The sequence below is a fragment of the Clytia hemisphaerica genome, unplaced genomic scaffold, assembly GCF_902728285.1.
Source record: "Clytia hemisphaerica strain Z4C2 unplaced genomic scaffold, Clytia hemisphaerica genome assembly, whole genome shotgun sequence".
Lineage (NCBI taxonomy): Eukaryota > Metazoa > Cnidaria > Hydrozoa > Leptothecata > Clytiidae > Clytia > Clytia hemisphaerica.
This window is the reverse complement of record NW_027104184.1, coordinates 752,371-768,151: the sequence shown is the minus strand read 5'-3', so window position 1 is coordinate 768,151 and position 15,781 is coordinate 752,371. Positions and strand designations below refer to the sequence as shown.

General features: G+C 35.8%; 3 protein-coding genes across 3 annotated transcripts in view; 2 read left to right on the top strand and 1 right to left on the bottom strand.

Annotated features, from left to right (window-relative positions):
* LOC136814796 (docking protein 4-like) overlaps positions 1-15,105 on the bottom strand; it is a 35,495-nt gene extending 20,390 nt beyond the window's left edge. The window contains exon 1 of the mRNA XM_067071220.1: positions 14,961-15,105. Coding sequence (XP_066927321.1) covers positions 14,961-14,999 — 39 coding nt within the window. The 5' untranslated portion in view covers positions 15,000-15,105. The remainder of the gene's footprint in view (positions 1-14,960) is intronic.
* On the top strand, positions 1,493-6,971 carry LOC136814794 (uncharacterized). Its single transcript, XM_067071218.1, has 2 exons — positions 1,493-1,897; positions 2,668-6,971. The coding sequence occupies exons 1-2, from the start codon at positions 1,573-1,575 to the stop codon at positions 3,729-3,731; spliced, it is 1,389 nt and encodes a 462-aa protein (XP_066927319.1). The 5' UTR covers positions 1,493-1,572; the 3' UTR covers positions 3,732-6,971.
* LOC136814795 (uncharacterized) lies at positions 7,822-13,781 on the top strand. Its single transcript, XM_067071219.1, has 4 exons — positions 7,822-8,442; positions 9,161-9,317; positions 11,633-11,914; positions 12,513-13,781. Exons 1-4 carry the CDS (start codon positions 8,041-8,043, stop codon positions 12,809-12,811), a joined length of 1,140 nt encoding a protein of 379 aa, XP_066927320.1. The 5' UTR covers positions 7,822-8,040; the 3' UTR covers positions 12,812-13,781.
* Positions 15,106-15,781: the final 676 nt, after the last annotated feature.

Below are 15,781 nucleotides of genomic sequence, written 5' to 3'. Positions count from 1 at the left end.
GAATTGATATGGTCTCTCGGCCCGAACATGGCCCGAGAATTCTCGGGCCATGTCGAGGGTCGTATTTTGGCTGCTGCACGTTTTATTTTGTTTCCAACTTTCAAGTTTTAATTAATATTGTCTTGCGAACTTGATTCAGGTAACTCTCATCCTTGTTGTTGAAATGTATCCTGTAGATGACTGATGTTGTTTTTTCTGAAAGCTAGATTTCCTACTAGTGTGACTATAACTGCTTGAAAGCAATTTGCAATTAATTTGCTATTGAGAAATTCCATGTTGCCCATTGAAAGTCCGCTGGGGGCCTCGTACATTAAAATATTAAACAAGCCTTACCAAAATTAACTGATTGATAGTTGATGAATTGCATCGGAGTAATTTCTCTTTAAAAAAAAGATATCCTAACACTAAACAGTTCATACCAACAGACCAAAGGAAAAGAGTCTGTAAGATTTTTTAAATTTTACCGCCATGTTTGTTCCTCCTCACCTGATGACAGAAAAAATTGTACACTGTTTATTAAGTGAAATTCTTTTCCTTCTCGCCTCTCTATTAAAAAGCACGCGGTGTGTGAAAAGTCGGATGTATCACCCCTCTCGCTCACTTACCATCAAGAAAAGAGGTCTGTGAGCACGGAACTAAAAATCCGTGGAGAAGGCAGGGTCGTTTACGCATTTTTTTATACTTTTTGGTTTATTTTAAAGGTTCTTTTTTTAATTAGACGATGTCAAAGAAAATCGTCCATTAGCACGTGATTGATAGTAAATGCAGGAAAATATAATACACGCGAGTTTTACAGCCGTTAAAAACAAGCGGAAACAAGGCGGTAGACGGAAAAAAATCGTTGATGATGAAAAAACAAAGTTGATATTTGGTTACTTTTTGCTTCCCCGATTTAAGCCCGAAAAATTCCCAATTTTTGCTGACCAGCACTTAAATCGGAAATTTTAACCTGTAACTCTTGATATGAACAACTCGGAAATTGTAACTCATTTTGCATAACTCGACATTCATTTTACAGACCAAACAAATTTTCATTGCGCGGTGCAGCGCGGGCCGCTTGCTCGGAAATTTCCCGCCGTGACAAAAAGTCAGAAGTGCGCATGCAGTGTCACTTAGCCTGTACCAGACGACCACGGCTTTTTCCTCGACACCGTACAAGTGATAGACCAACAGAGTGATCAAAAAATCGCGTGTTGGGATAGAGATAGGCTAAGTGTCACTTGAGCCTTCTGGGCCTTTGACCCTAGACAGTTCTAGTTCACAAATTTTATAGGAACTGGAAGTGCGTGAAAACTAGAAGTGCGTATTTTGAGCCTTCTGGGCCATCGTAAGAAACGACTGAGAAGCTCTACCGGCTGTAAACTCTGAAATTTTTACCAAGATACGATGTTTCCAGCGATTGAAAAAAGCTGGAAAAGCAAGTTCTCAACAATTTCGCACGGAAAATTAATTATGCATGCGCATCATTAAGTGATAATTATGATTCGTCTTTAAATACAATTCAAAATTATAAATCATCCTCGCTATTGCATTCACTCAAAAATCATTTTAACATACACACATGTCAGAGAGATGGCTGATGGAGCTATTAATTACGAACAGTTGAAGGTGGTTGTGAAAGAAATCATTCAAACAGAGTTGAGACCTCAAGTCTTAAACGTAGCAGAAGAAAGAGCGCAACAAGTTGCAGATCAAACCTCTGTAACAAATTCTAATACATTAACAAAATTAAAGGAAAAGCTTGAGAATAAAAGAAAAAGCGACAATGTTACTTTTTCAAAGGCTGGACACCTCGATCAGTTCAAACATAATACAGAAGTTTTGGAGAAAATTGATGATGCACTTGAAGCTATCGAAACAACGGACGTGGAAGGAATAACAACTGCTTTAAAGAAAGGTAAGCAATTACTTGAAACCAGGATAAAGCATCTAAGGATCGCCGATGCCTACGGTTGGCTAACAGTTAAGGAATTTAAAGCTAATGAATTGACATCTGGGGAGGCAGAGGAGAAAAGACTAAAGAGGGCAATAAAAAACGCAGAGATTGTCAAAGGCCGTTATAAAAAAACAAAAACTTTCCGATGATTCAGATTATAATAAAGTAATAAGAAATAAAACCGAACAAAGAAGTCGCATGGACGAAATAGTATGCTACTCCTGTAAACGTGTTGGACATTACGTATCGCACTGTCCCTTTTCGAATATAGTATCGCCTTCGTCTCTCGCATATTCAACAAAATCACATTCATCGTCATCAACAAATAAAAATTCGTCAAGTTCTTCAAAAAGCTCGAAAGACGGTAAAAGTACCTCCGGATAAAAATATTCGTTATCACTTTAAATTTCACAGTCAAGTTGCTTACTCGTGTTGAAAAATTGAAGCGTTATAATTCAAACGACTTTCCTTAGTATTATTTTATCTTTTATGAACAATTAAATTCATCGTGCTTGATGTACTTTAATCAAAAGACAGTAATTTCGAATTATGAAATTCATTGTGTTTAATGTACTTTAAACCAAAGGACAGTCATTTCAATTTATTAAATTTATATACATGAACAACACTTAACGTGTAGAATGTAATTCAAATTTGTGTAACATCGTTGTTTTCTAAATAACTTTCGCCAATTTGATATCAAGTTTTTGTTCGTTTTTTCGCTTCTCCAGAGAGATTTTGGGAATTTGAGCAATCTTCCGAAAGCGTCTCCGTTGCTGGTAAGATAATGAAATTTTCGCACTTTTGGGAAAAAGATTTGAAAGCATCAAAATTCGCCCTGGGTGTCGTACGTGAAGGCTATAAAATACCCTTTGAATCAAACCCACCACCTTTTTACGCTAAGAACAATGCGTCCAGTTTAAAGAACGACCATTTTGTCAAAGACAGTATCAAAAAACTTTTGGAAGACAGTTGTATTGAAAAAGTATCGGAGCCACCCTACTGCATCAACCCCTTAACCGTAGCAGAAAGAAATTCTAAGCTTAGGTTGGTATTAGATCTCAGACACGTCAATAAATTCATCAAACCAAACAAATTCAAATACGAAAATTTAAAACAAGCCTCAGAGTTAATCGACCAGAACGATTTTTTAATCACTTTCGACCTCAAAAGCGGATACCATCATGTACCGATCAATCATATTTTTCGAACCTTTTTGGGATTCGCATGGGAATTCGACGGTAAAATGCAATTTTTTGTGTTCAAAGTTTTGCCATTTGGGTTAAATATAGCATGCTTAGTTTTTACAAAGCTCATGCGACAATTAGTAAAGAGATGGCGTTCGATGGGAATTAAATGCGCGATGTATCTTGATGACGGTATAGCTGGGGATAGTTCACATTTTTCTTTGATTCGATCGAGAGATAGGATGCTGCAAGACATGCAATCAGCTGGTTTGACAGTAAACTTTGAAAAGTCGAGCCTCGAACCCGAAAAAAGAAAAACATGGCTAGGTTTCATAATCGATACTGAAAAAATGAAACTCGAAGTCCCAACAACAAAAATTCTGAAAGTCCAAAACTTACTTTTAGAAGCTTTAAATTGTGAATTTATTTCGGCTAGAGAAATTTCTAGAATAGCAGGAAATCTTATTTCTATGGCACAAGCTATCGGGCCACTTGTTTATTTATTTACAAAGCAATTGTACAAATTTGTCGAATCCAGTTTCTCTTGGGACAAAAAACGTCTCCTAACGTTGGGCTTTTCCAGAAAAAAACCGTGCACCCCCTGTTGAGGAGGTCCAACCTTTTGTGACCTACCCCCTTGGAATTCCAGGCAATTTTAGGATCATATCCCTCTGGAATTCCGAATTTTTACAAATTTTCAATCATTACCCCCTTGGAATTCCGCTTATTTTTGACGGATTTTCGTCTACCCTTATGGAATTCCACTGCATTTCAAACCTTACCCCCTTGGAACGGAAATGGACCTCCTCAACAGGGGGTGCACGATTTTTTTCTGGAAAAGCCCGTTTGATGTAAGACAAGAGCTCGAATTTTGGAAGGAAAATTTAGAAGTCACGAAGAGCTTTAGAATTAACACACAACCTGAAGTCACAAAAATCGTTTTTTCGGATGCAAGTGAAACCGGTTACGGGGGTTATGTTGTGGAAAAACTCGGTAGCATCATAGCGAAAGGGAACTTTGACCGAACCGAACGGCAAACCAGCTCGACTTACCGCGAACTTCTTGCAGTAAAATACATTTTGCTATCATTTCCTAAAATCTTAGAAAACGAAAACATTGAGTGGTTTACCGACAACAGTAATATATGTAGAATCATAAATCGAGGTAGCACAAAGCAACACTTGCAAAATCTTGCAATCGAAATTTTTAACATTTGTTTATCGTCCAACATCGAAATTTACCCTACTTGGATCCCTAGAGAGTTAAACGAAATTGCCGATAAAATCTCAAAGACCAACGATACAGACAACTGGTCAATTGACAATGAAACTTTTGATTATATACTTAAAAACTACGGACAAATTACCATCGACCGATTTTCAGACAACTTAAACAAAAAATCTTCTCGGTTTAACTCCAAAGAATATTGTCCTGGTACTTCTGCAGTTAATTCTTTTTCGTGCCACTGGGGAAACCATGAAATTAACTGGCTTTGTCCTCCAATAGCATTAGTAGGCAAAACAATTAAACATTTAAGAAATTGTAAAGGTAAAGGCATACTATTTATATCCCCTTGTGGCCATCAGCATACTACTGGCCTTTATTGACATCAAACGGTTTCGAGTTTGAACCTTTTGTAAAACATTTTTTAGTGCTTGATCCTTTCTTTGTCAATTATTCAAACACCGATTCTATTTTTGACGGCTTTGCAAATTTTTATTCTTTGGCGTTATTTATTGACATGTCCGCATAATAAATGAGCAAGATCTTAACAAATTCTTACTTTATTCTATTTTATGATGGTGACAACTTTAACGCCCCGTTGCAAGATGAATTTACTTCACATCACTGTCTCCGTTACAAATGTGTTTTATGTGTCAATGCCGCTGTGCAACACCTTTGACGTGTCAATGCCCCTGTGCAACACAACTTTCGCGTCAATGCCCCTGTGCAACGCACTTGAAGGAGCAATCGTTCTCGCTGTGCAACACCTTTTTACGTGTCAATGCCCCTGTGCAACACAACTTTCGCGTCAATGCCCCTGTGCAACGCACTTGAAGGAGCAATCGTTCTCCAGTTGATGATTGATTACTACCTTGAATTCAAGTTCGCAGACGTAGAGGTAACATAATTCTTGACTTAATTTATTGTACTTCAAATTTTCCGACAGATAATTACGCTCCAAGTTTGAAAGAGAAGTTAATGGCAATTAAGAATAAAAGATTTTTCAGAATTAGCGAAATCCTTCAAATTCAGATAAAGGAAATCACTTTTGACAATTTCGGCGCAACAGTTTTTTCTACCAAATTCAAAAACCGACCAAGTTCGTGAAGGTAATATCGTTTTCATTAGCAAGACAGGAACAAAATGCCGCTTTGAAAACTTTCAAGGATCATCTTTCAAAAGTAACCAATCCTTCCATTTACGGCTTGCACTCATTAAGATCGGGAGGTGCATCAGAGGCAGCAAACAATGGTATTTCGGTCCGTCTCATTTCAAAACACGGTCGTTGGTCATCGAACACCAGCAGAAACACGTATATAAAAGACAATGCCGAAAAACGTTTTAAAATTTCCCGTTCTTTAGGGATTTAGGCATTCCGACTTCCTTTTTCTTTCTCGTGTTAATGCAAGCAAATACCAAACAAAAAGTAGAAACAACTATCGTTTTTTATTGTTTGTTTCATTTCGAAAAGGAGAAATAGTGGAGAAACGATGTTTCCAGCGATTGAAAAAAGCTGGAAAAGCAGGTTCTCAACAATTTCGCACGGAAAATTAATTATGCATGCGCATCATTAAGTGATAATTATGATTCGTATGTCCAACGGATTAGAATAGGTGGATTAACTTCTCTCGTTGCTCCCAAGAGAGATCCATTGTCTTCTCATTGTTACAAGAAAAATCTGTAAATGACTCTGCGCACTCCTCGTTTAGTTTTTTCATTGTTTTTATAAGAACAATTTTCCAATTTATACAGTTTCGAAAACGAATTTGTCCTATGATTCGATCAATTTTGATGATTTTGCAAATATTTTAAATCCTGCACTTAAGTTTTAGCATCAACAAACGCTAGACCAGTTTTAATGTAAATTTTTAATCTTTTGTCAATGGCAATCTTCAGATAAGTGAAAATTAACGTATGGTCTATAACTAAGAAACTATCGATGGGTCACGAATGGGTTGCATACTGGTGAAAGAAGACTGTATTTAGAATTAGGAAAATAAATTTCAAATTATTTGGCTAATTTCTGCATTGGATAGAAAGGGCTAAAAAAGTGCATTTTCTTATTTAAAATGTACCACGTGATACGTAATGACCAATGAAAATGTTGAAAGTAATGATTTTTTACCACTTTTTTACAACTTATCAAGTTTTAATTGCTAGCAAACTCGTAAAAAAGTTTGATAACCTAACGAGGAGTGTTTTCTATGAGTTCTTAATCCACCTATTCTAATCCGTTGGTATGTCTTTAAATACAATTCAAAATTATAAATCATCCTCGCTATTGCATTCACTCAAAAATCATTTTAACATACTTTAACAAACTTCTCCGAAATTTCCAGATTTTCGCGTACTATATTTAACCATAAGCCCCTGTATACTCCGGTCAACCTTTCTTTACTTTTATGACATTGGAACAATCGGACGAGCGCTTCTTCCTGGACTTCAAACAGAAGATCAATCAATGGCTCAGACGATCAACCACCAAGGAATACAATAGAATATACTAAAAGACGATCGATTACCAAAATAAACGCCGGTCATTGGAGATTGACGCTTATCAACATTCAACACCGACAACTTATCAAACATGGAATCGTGGATGTGTTTTATCAAGTTGATGAATTTGGTATTCCTTAAACGAAAATTACAAATAGATTGATAACAATTTGAAGCTATGAAACTCATACCTCGTAAAAATCCATTATTATAATAATTATAATTTAAATTTATGATCTCTTACATTTGACGGTCAAACACTTGCAGATGGAATAATTTCGTTAGTAAAAAATTTGTACATAAAGGGAGGAAGACCTTTAACCTCCGAAGGTCGGGGTGACGGATGCCATTGGTTCGGAGATAATGTTTCCTCCAGAATAAACAGCCACTGGGGGTTTTACGCTACACGCTTCGTCACAAAAATTCAGTTGTTTTTTATTTGAGTTTATCTAACTTGTAATTTTACTACTGATTTTGTTAAACATTTTTTTTACCACGAGTGTTAATGCAAGCAAATACCAAACAAAAAGTAGAAACAACTATCGTTTTTTATTGTTTGTTTCATTTCGAAAAGGAGAAATAGTGGAGAAGCACCAATTCATATTTGGTGTCTACTAACTAAATTTCAAGTTAATTATTGGACATTTTTTAAAAGTTATCCAAGAATGTTTTTAAAAGATGCATGAATAATGGTTATCATTTCAATATAAAGTGTTGCCGAATGTCACATAAATAAATACTTGTCTTTGAAATACAATATTCAATTCATTTCATAGATCTGAATCTGAATCACCGATTCAATCCTGAAAATTTTAATGTGGTTTGAATCCAGCTGAGCCGTTTCCCCACAAAAACTGAATATTTTATAGAAAATTGGTCAGTATGCCTTAGTTGTCTCGATCAAACTACCAGAATAAAGAGTTTTTGAACCGATAAAGATTGAAAACAAAACTAAAATGAATCGAGACAAAGTTTGACCGAAAGAGTAATCAGAGAACAGAGAAAAATTAATTTAATTTCAAAACATTGAATCGAGGATTAGACTGCGTTAACTCTCCTTCATTCGAAGCTCAAAGGTGAGGAACGTCTAAAGTTCTGGAACCGCCTACACTATAACAGCAGTGTATCGTAGATTAACAATTTATCTCTGGCACCTACCAAAAGCATCACATCAGCCGAGAGCAACAGCCTCGTATTATGGACTGGTATCGAATCTTGATACATTGCGCTTTCATAATACAAGTTTACAGTGAAATAATAAACGAAAAGCAATGCCAACTGTACGCTGGAATTTTCGATTTGGTTGTAAAAGGGAAACTGGATATTACTCCATATCAAATATATGGTTCATTTACACTAACCCAATGTATTTCAAAATGTGTTCATTATGAAGGTCTCGACGACGGGCAAATTCAAAGATGCAAATCGTTTAATTATCACCCAACCGATCAAAATAATAATTGTGAGCTTTTAGGTGAAGACATGAAAGATTTCTTGATGGAACACATTTTTGTTGAACAAGTTCCCGGTTTTGTACCAAAATACAAACCAAACGAAGAAGGCTGGTTACATTACAGTGAAAGTCCAAACGCTAAACTGGTTAAATTTTATACACACTTTTCTCATATAAGAACAATTTTATAAGAATACATAAGAACTATTTTACAAGAATAAAGCTTGACCTGAAATTGCCCAATTCCAAGGAGGCCCCCCTCACGATATCACGCTTTTTTTGTCTTCAATCACGATCACGAAAATCAGCAAAAAAGATGGCTAGTCACGAATCCCTTTGAAAAGTATTTGACTTAAAATCGAACTATCGATTGACTTCAAATGAGCTTAGATTACGTATTACTCAAATTACAGATGTGATATAAAACGATATACTCCGCATTATATAAAAGTTTACTGACCCAGCTGCCACACAACGTTGTTTCAACGTTTATCTGACGTTTTATGGACGTTGTGAACATTAGATAAACGTTGAAACAGTCTTATGTGCCGGCTGGGGGTTCTAATAAAACAATAGCCTACGACACGGCTTTTTCACTACGCAGTAACGTCTATTCCACTTTGCGACTTTTTCGAAAATGTTTGACCCCCAGGTTTTCGGGCTCCTAATATTCGATTTTTTGACGTCACTTCAAACTTTCGAAGCTCTTTCAGTAGAAAAAATATCGAATTTGCGTCAAAGCACTTGAAAGGCTTCTATTATTCGAAAATCATCAAAGTGGAACTCATTAAGAAACGGGATGAAAAAAACTTGGTTTTTGGTGAGGTGATCGCCAATAAAACAACAGTGTTTTTTTTTATTCAGCGTGGTCCAACATGTATGGCAAAAGCAAAGGAAACAGGAAAGAATCCATGCATAGATGGTGCTTGCACTGACTCGTGTGAAGATCAAAGAGGATACACTTGCGCATGCGCGTCTTATCAGAGGTTATCCATGGATAAAACTTGTAAAGTTATGAAACGTAAGCATGCATACCTTAATCCTATCAATTTTGGCGTACCTTTATTTATGCGCACCTCTTAATATTGTCTGTACACAGACCCAGTATCTACGGCTAATTTCAAAATTCATTGCCGTAGAGAGTCTGTTGTCATTGTCTTTTCTCATTTGAGATTTTTCAAACCGACCGCTGCGATGGAGTGTTGGTTAGAGAGGGGAGGCGGTGAGAGAAGTGTTGCTATTTATAAATCATACTTCATCGCAGAGGTCTCCGTACGGGAATTTTTTTATCAAACAGACAATGTGCGCACATAGTGTACTACGAAACGATAAACGTGAGATACACTCTGGTACAAACCACTCTTAATATAGGATAATCGTTTTCGCTAGCTACCTGAAGTGAATGAATGAATTTTTGCATTTTTTCGTGAGACAATTTTTTTTAAAAAATATTAAATTTTCGCGGGACTTCTTTTCGCGAATAGTACCCTTTTTCAACAAATTTTTGCAAAGGTTTTTGCAGAAATCTTTGACGTTACTGTAAAAATACTGGTTCTTAAAGTTTTTGTGAGCATTTAAACTTCGCGAATTTTCGGTAAAACATACGAAACTCGTGAAAAATAATCCTCGCGAAAATTAATCCACGAGGTAATAAAATTCTATAGCAAATCAGTCTTTTCTGTTTCTGGTTTACAATCATGGTCGTGATCTTTGAGAAAAAAAGAAAATTCCTACGAAATCCTAGACGGTGCTATCGTCCGTATAATAATATTATTATGGTATAACATAGTTTGTATATTATAAAACGTAATATGTCTATGTTTACAACAGCTACAACAGCTACCCCCCGAAAGAAATTCCCGTCTTCACGTTTGTTCCTCTTAGATGAAACTCGTCTTAGACTATAGCATAGTCTAACGAAATCCTTACATAGTGTGGTCGTGTTACAAAAATACAGGCTGTTTGAAGGAAAAAAATAAGATCTAGCTGAAACTTTCTCCAGACCTTCTCTATAGGATGCTTATACCTCAGGAAAAAATCCCCTAAAATCCCACTGGTGGAACATCCCCTTTTTGTGCAATTTCTATTTTCCCCAGGCAAAATCTTAAGGGCGAAATTTTTTGAAAATTTCAAACTTATTTCCAGACAATATCATATCATTTTAAACGGTTATAGCCGATTTCCTTACCTAACTCGAGATATTTCATGCGCAAGTTCCACTTTTCGCCACATTTTGGTCTAAAATTGACCATAAATAGCATCTTCTGCGTGAATTATCTTGAGTTCGGTGATGAAATCGGCTATACCCGTTTAAAAGTCTTCTATATAGTTTTTCAGCTAGATCTTATTTTTTTCCCGTAAATTATGCCTAACGACCCCACTACAACCACAAACGATTTGGAAGCGTTTTAAATTAGGTCGGAAGGGTAAAGTTTAAAGTCTCAACGCTAGACTTAAGATTGAAAACCTTAGGATATCAGGATTCAGTTCAAGAATGGTCCAATGGGGCTCAGAATATATCCTGGAAGTCTATACCGGGTGACCCACGAAAAAGTTCAGACGTTTCCCAACGTCTTGAGGCCGAACAAATGTCCCAAAGTGCTTGGAGTTTTGATACTTAGAAAGTAGATATCCTAACTTAAAACTTGAGCTATCACTTTTTAAATTTGACCGACTTGTTCTCTGCTTATGAGCTTTTAAAGTCAAAATTCACTTTACGGAAAGTGTAAAAAACACGTAAAAAAGGGGTATCAAATTTGGTATTTTTAGACGTTTTTGATATACAGTTTTTGAAAAAAATCTATGAAAGCGCCAATTTTTACAAAAACTTGTCTTGTTTTATACAAAAATTACTTTCAAATGTGTTTTTATTAACTATTAATGTCATAAAACTCGTTAAATAAGTCAATTTGTAAGTGATTTCTAATTGATTGCATGAATTTAATACCTCTTTTTTACGTGTTTTTTACACTTTTCGAAAAGTGAATTTTGACTTTAAAAGCTCATAAGTAGAGAACAAGTTGGTCAAATTTAAAAAGTGATGGCTCAAATTTAAAGTTAGGATATCTACTTTCTAAATATCAAAACTCAAAGCACTTTGGGACATTTATTTGGCCTCAAGATGTCGGGAAACGTCTGAAATTTTTCGTGGGTCACCCGGTATAAAAACTCCTCCCGGATTGAAAGTCGCTCAAAAGCGACTTTCTCACCCGAACTCCAAATTTCAAAAAACAAGGAAATAAGCTAAATTCCCAATAGATTTTGAACATGATTGTAGATAATATTAAGATTGTTTTATTGGTACTCTGATTATGTCTGGTTCATATTACATTTTAGCATTGATGCCATGTTATTTAACGGAAATGAGCAGCCCAGTAAATGATGGAGGCACTACGATAAGTGTCCAGGGGAATAGTGGCAATTCCATCTTTTTTTCTGACAATGGTGTATTGCCCGAATCTCTGACTGAGGATGGTTCAAGTGGACCAGGCGACTGTACATTTCGAACATCCCCGCCAACAACTAAAACAATCAAATATGAACCCAAGTCCTGCACGTTTCGGACTTATGATGAAAATGTTTTACAGAAAACATTAATCCAAGATACATGTGCTTATAGTAAGTAAAGGCTGATCTCCACTCGCGCGCATTTTGATTTCACTTTTTCGAGCAAAGCTTCCACGCTATTGGTCAAAAGAAAAATGAACTCCAACTCCAACTTTTTTTTTTAGCACGCGCTACACCTTTATGCCGTAATCTTTTTTTAAAGCAAAAAGGATTGAAAGCCAAAAGGTGCGATCGCAGCGTGGGTAAGTGGAGACCGGCCTTAACACGAAAAATTTAGGTCAATCATCCAATGACATAGTCATATCTCCTTTACTTAGAGCGTAAAACTTGTATAAGATCTAAAAGTCAGGAAAATTACTTAGATTATCAAAAAGACGATGTTATCGTCCCATATGCGCAGAGTTTACAGCCGTTATGGCGGTATACGGAAGAAATCTGCAGCTGTAAACTTTTTTCGGGAAAAAAAGCCATTGCGAATTTCTTTCAGCTTTGGGATTTTTTCTTAGTGACTTGTCTTCAAATATAGTATATTTCAGACCAAGATATCCAATTCCACAAAATATTGCTTCCAAAACATTAAATAAACCTAGCCGATTCGAGTGGAGGTAGAGTTTCTGCCCTTAACCGATTCATCTTTTTAATTTTTCAGTGGAGGTTGAGAAATTGGTTGGACGATACGACAAAGGTACCATCTTTAAAAGTAAATTTGGTTTAAAAGATGGATTCAAAATGCAGGTCAAAGGAGCAGAAGGCGTTATGTTGAGTGGAGATATTATACACGATGACTCACAATTTGGTCCTGATTCACTGAAGATTACAACCTATCCTGGGAATATGTTTATGGTCGGAGGAAATACAAATTGTACCATAACCCTTATGAAATTCCCGTTAACAACATTCGTAAACTCTATCTGGACCAGAAACGAATGTCTGCCAGCATCAACATGATCAAATATCACTGAGCTTTATATAATAAACCCTGGAGGCAGTTTCTTAATCCCCAGCCAAGAGAACTAATTTCTTTAAAAGTGGTACCCCTGATAACATTTTTTTATAAGAATGGTGTAAATCCATTTCATCATGGATATTCTTAACTTTTTCGGGAAAATCATCCTGAAATACCCTTACAACATTCTTAGGTTAGGATCCTAATCCAGACTAGATTTAACATTTAGTACACACGTCTCAAGCATAAAATGGCATTTTTGTGAAAGGTGTGAGCCTTACTTGGAGGTAATTGACAATTTAAAATTGAAAATGCTCTAAGAATGACATTTTTAGCTTGAGTAGAAAAATTCCATGATGGTGATATTCTTAGCATTATTCTTAATTCTTATAAAGTGTATTTTTATAATAAAAGCGTGTATTCGATAGTGATGTAAATGCATCAAGAGCGCTAGATCTAATTTTCCTCTAATACTTGTGATGTAGCTCCATTTGACTTTAAATTCTAACACTGAAATGGCTTCTTTGTGGGTACAACTTATAGGCCGATCTCCACTTGCGCAGGCTTCGATCGCACTTTTTCGAGCAAAGCTTCCACGCCATTGGTCAAAAGAAAAATGAAGCAACTCAATTGCCACGATCTGACATAACGTTTGAAAAAAGTTGAAATGTGTTCAACTTTTTTTTCGAGCGTGCGCTACATTTTTATGACGTAAAAAGGTGCAATCACAGCGCACGCAAGTGGAGCCCATAGCCTTTAATTTTCAAAACTCTGATCAAAGCTGACAGATGTCATTTTGTCCAGGGTTTATAATAAGGTCAGTGGATCAAATTAAATAAAAAATATGTGGTGGACATTCTCTAATTTGACCTAAGAAAAGAATTATTCAGACGAGTAAGAGGAACTGAATTCAAGGGGTGGGACATTTGGGGACAAGCTGGAGTTTTTACAAGCTCTTATTTGATTTGGTTGGTCGTTAAGATGTAATAAAAGAATCTTACTACTTTTTCTAAAGAACGCGTCATCTCTATCACTTTAAATGACCAATTAGTGAAGTATCTTGTAAAAACTCCAAGGCATCTCACATTTGAGAGAGGTGGGCGTGTAGATTTGAATAAGTTTTTTAATGTTCTGCGTATGTGTCAATATGAGAAAAAAAGGAGAATTTAGGGCAAAACCCAATCAGAAATATTCAAGAAAGAGGGAACGAGTCAGCGTTTATCTTCCAATTTTAGTTAGAGTATGGGAGAGTAAGTGAGCCGAAGAGAGTGAGAGTGAGTGAGTGAGTGAGTGAGTGAGGAAGAGAGAGAGAGATGTAAAGCGGGGGCGGGCGTACCAGTTTGTCGGTGTGTCGGTATATTGACCTTTTCTTGAGTCTTTAATTTGGAGGGAGAGAGAGAGAATGGGCGAGAGATGAAGAGAGAGAGAGAGACTGGAGAGAGAGTGGGTGAGAGAGGAAGAGAGAGAGATGTAAAGTTAGAGGGAGAGATAGAGCGAAAGAGCGAGAGAGAGGGAGAAAGAGAAATAAAGAGAGGGCGAGGGGAAGAGGGTGGATGCAAGAGAGAACAGGTTGTGTGTGAGGAGAAGAGTTAGTATTTACTTGTAATAATATTTAATCGAGCTTTGAGAGGAGAACAATTTTTCAAAAAATATAAATCAAGTTGACGAAATTATTTCTCCAAAAACATATAATTTTTGACTTATTCTCCTCCATAATGAAATTCAAATTCCATAATGAAATTCAAATTTCATTTAATAATTCTAACAAACCATTTTAACATTTTGTAAATAGTGCACAATACACACAGCACATATTACTTAAATTTTGTAGTAATGAATTTTGTTAACCTTTTAAGCGCGCAGTAGTTATGAAAATCTTGAAAAATTTCCATGATTTTTTTTTTGAAACTCAAAATTCAAAATAGCATAAAAAAGCTTGTAGCCTGATGGGAAAGACAATAATCGATAGACAATCATTTTGAAAGGTAATTTCAGACTCTTTCAACTTCTTAGGAAAATGGTCACAAAATGGTGAAAATAAGAGCATTCTAAGAACATTTTTAGGCTTAAAACTAAAGGTTTCAATAAAATTATGGATGTGCCTAATATGAAAAAACGTGTAAAGCAAATAAATAAGAAGCAGGATCTTACCTGACTCCGTGACATCAATGCCAGTTTGTGTCGAATCATTTTCTCTATCAAACTTTGGTACAATTCAATACTTGAATCTGACAAGCTCACGACAATCCATGACGATAAAACCAATCCAGTTTTTATTTTGTTTTGACACTTATTTATTTTTCTTTGTCTTTTTTTATGCATGTACATGTTGTATTAGTTTAATCTGTAAATAAAAAGTATAAAATAATGATTAATAAAGATGATGTCAAAAATTTCTCAGGAAAGCTTTTATAGAAAAGAGAGGCTTTGAAGGTAAAGGACCACTTAAGGAGCTACAATGTTATAAGAATGTACTCTTCTGAAAGAATATTCATGATGAAATTCAGCCAAAAAAATTATGTCATGGAATTTGGCAACAAAACCAAAGAATGCCATATTCCTGATCCTGAAGAAGCTACATTTTTCTTTGTTTGTAAGATCCGGTAAATTCTTAGCCTCACAATGTTCTTATTAAGGCCAAAATTGAGGTATTTTAGTCTTTGTCTCTGACCAAAAATTTCGTTAAAATTCAGCCAAAACGAGGCTCAGGATTGGTTCTTAAATTGTCCTTATTTTTTGCTGTTCTTAAGCCTCATTTTTTTAAAAAAAAGTACCAATAAATGATATTGTCATTTTGAGCTACTGGAATACACTTAGGTTCCAAATAAACGGGCCCCCCGCTTGTTAATTTTTCGAAAATTTTCCAACCCCCCCGGACCTTATTAGGACCCCTCGTTTATTAATCTCGAAGAATATTTTCAGCTGTCAAAGAGAAGGTCCCTTATCTTGCTCTAAATAGCGTGATTTTAGCC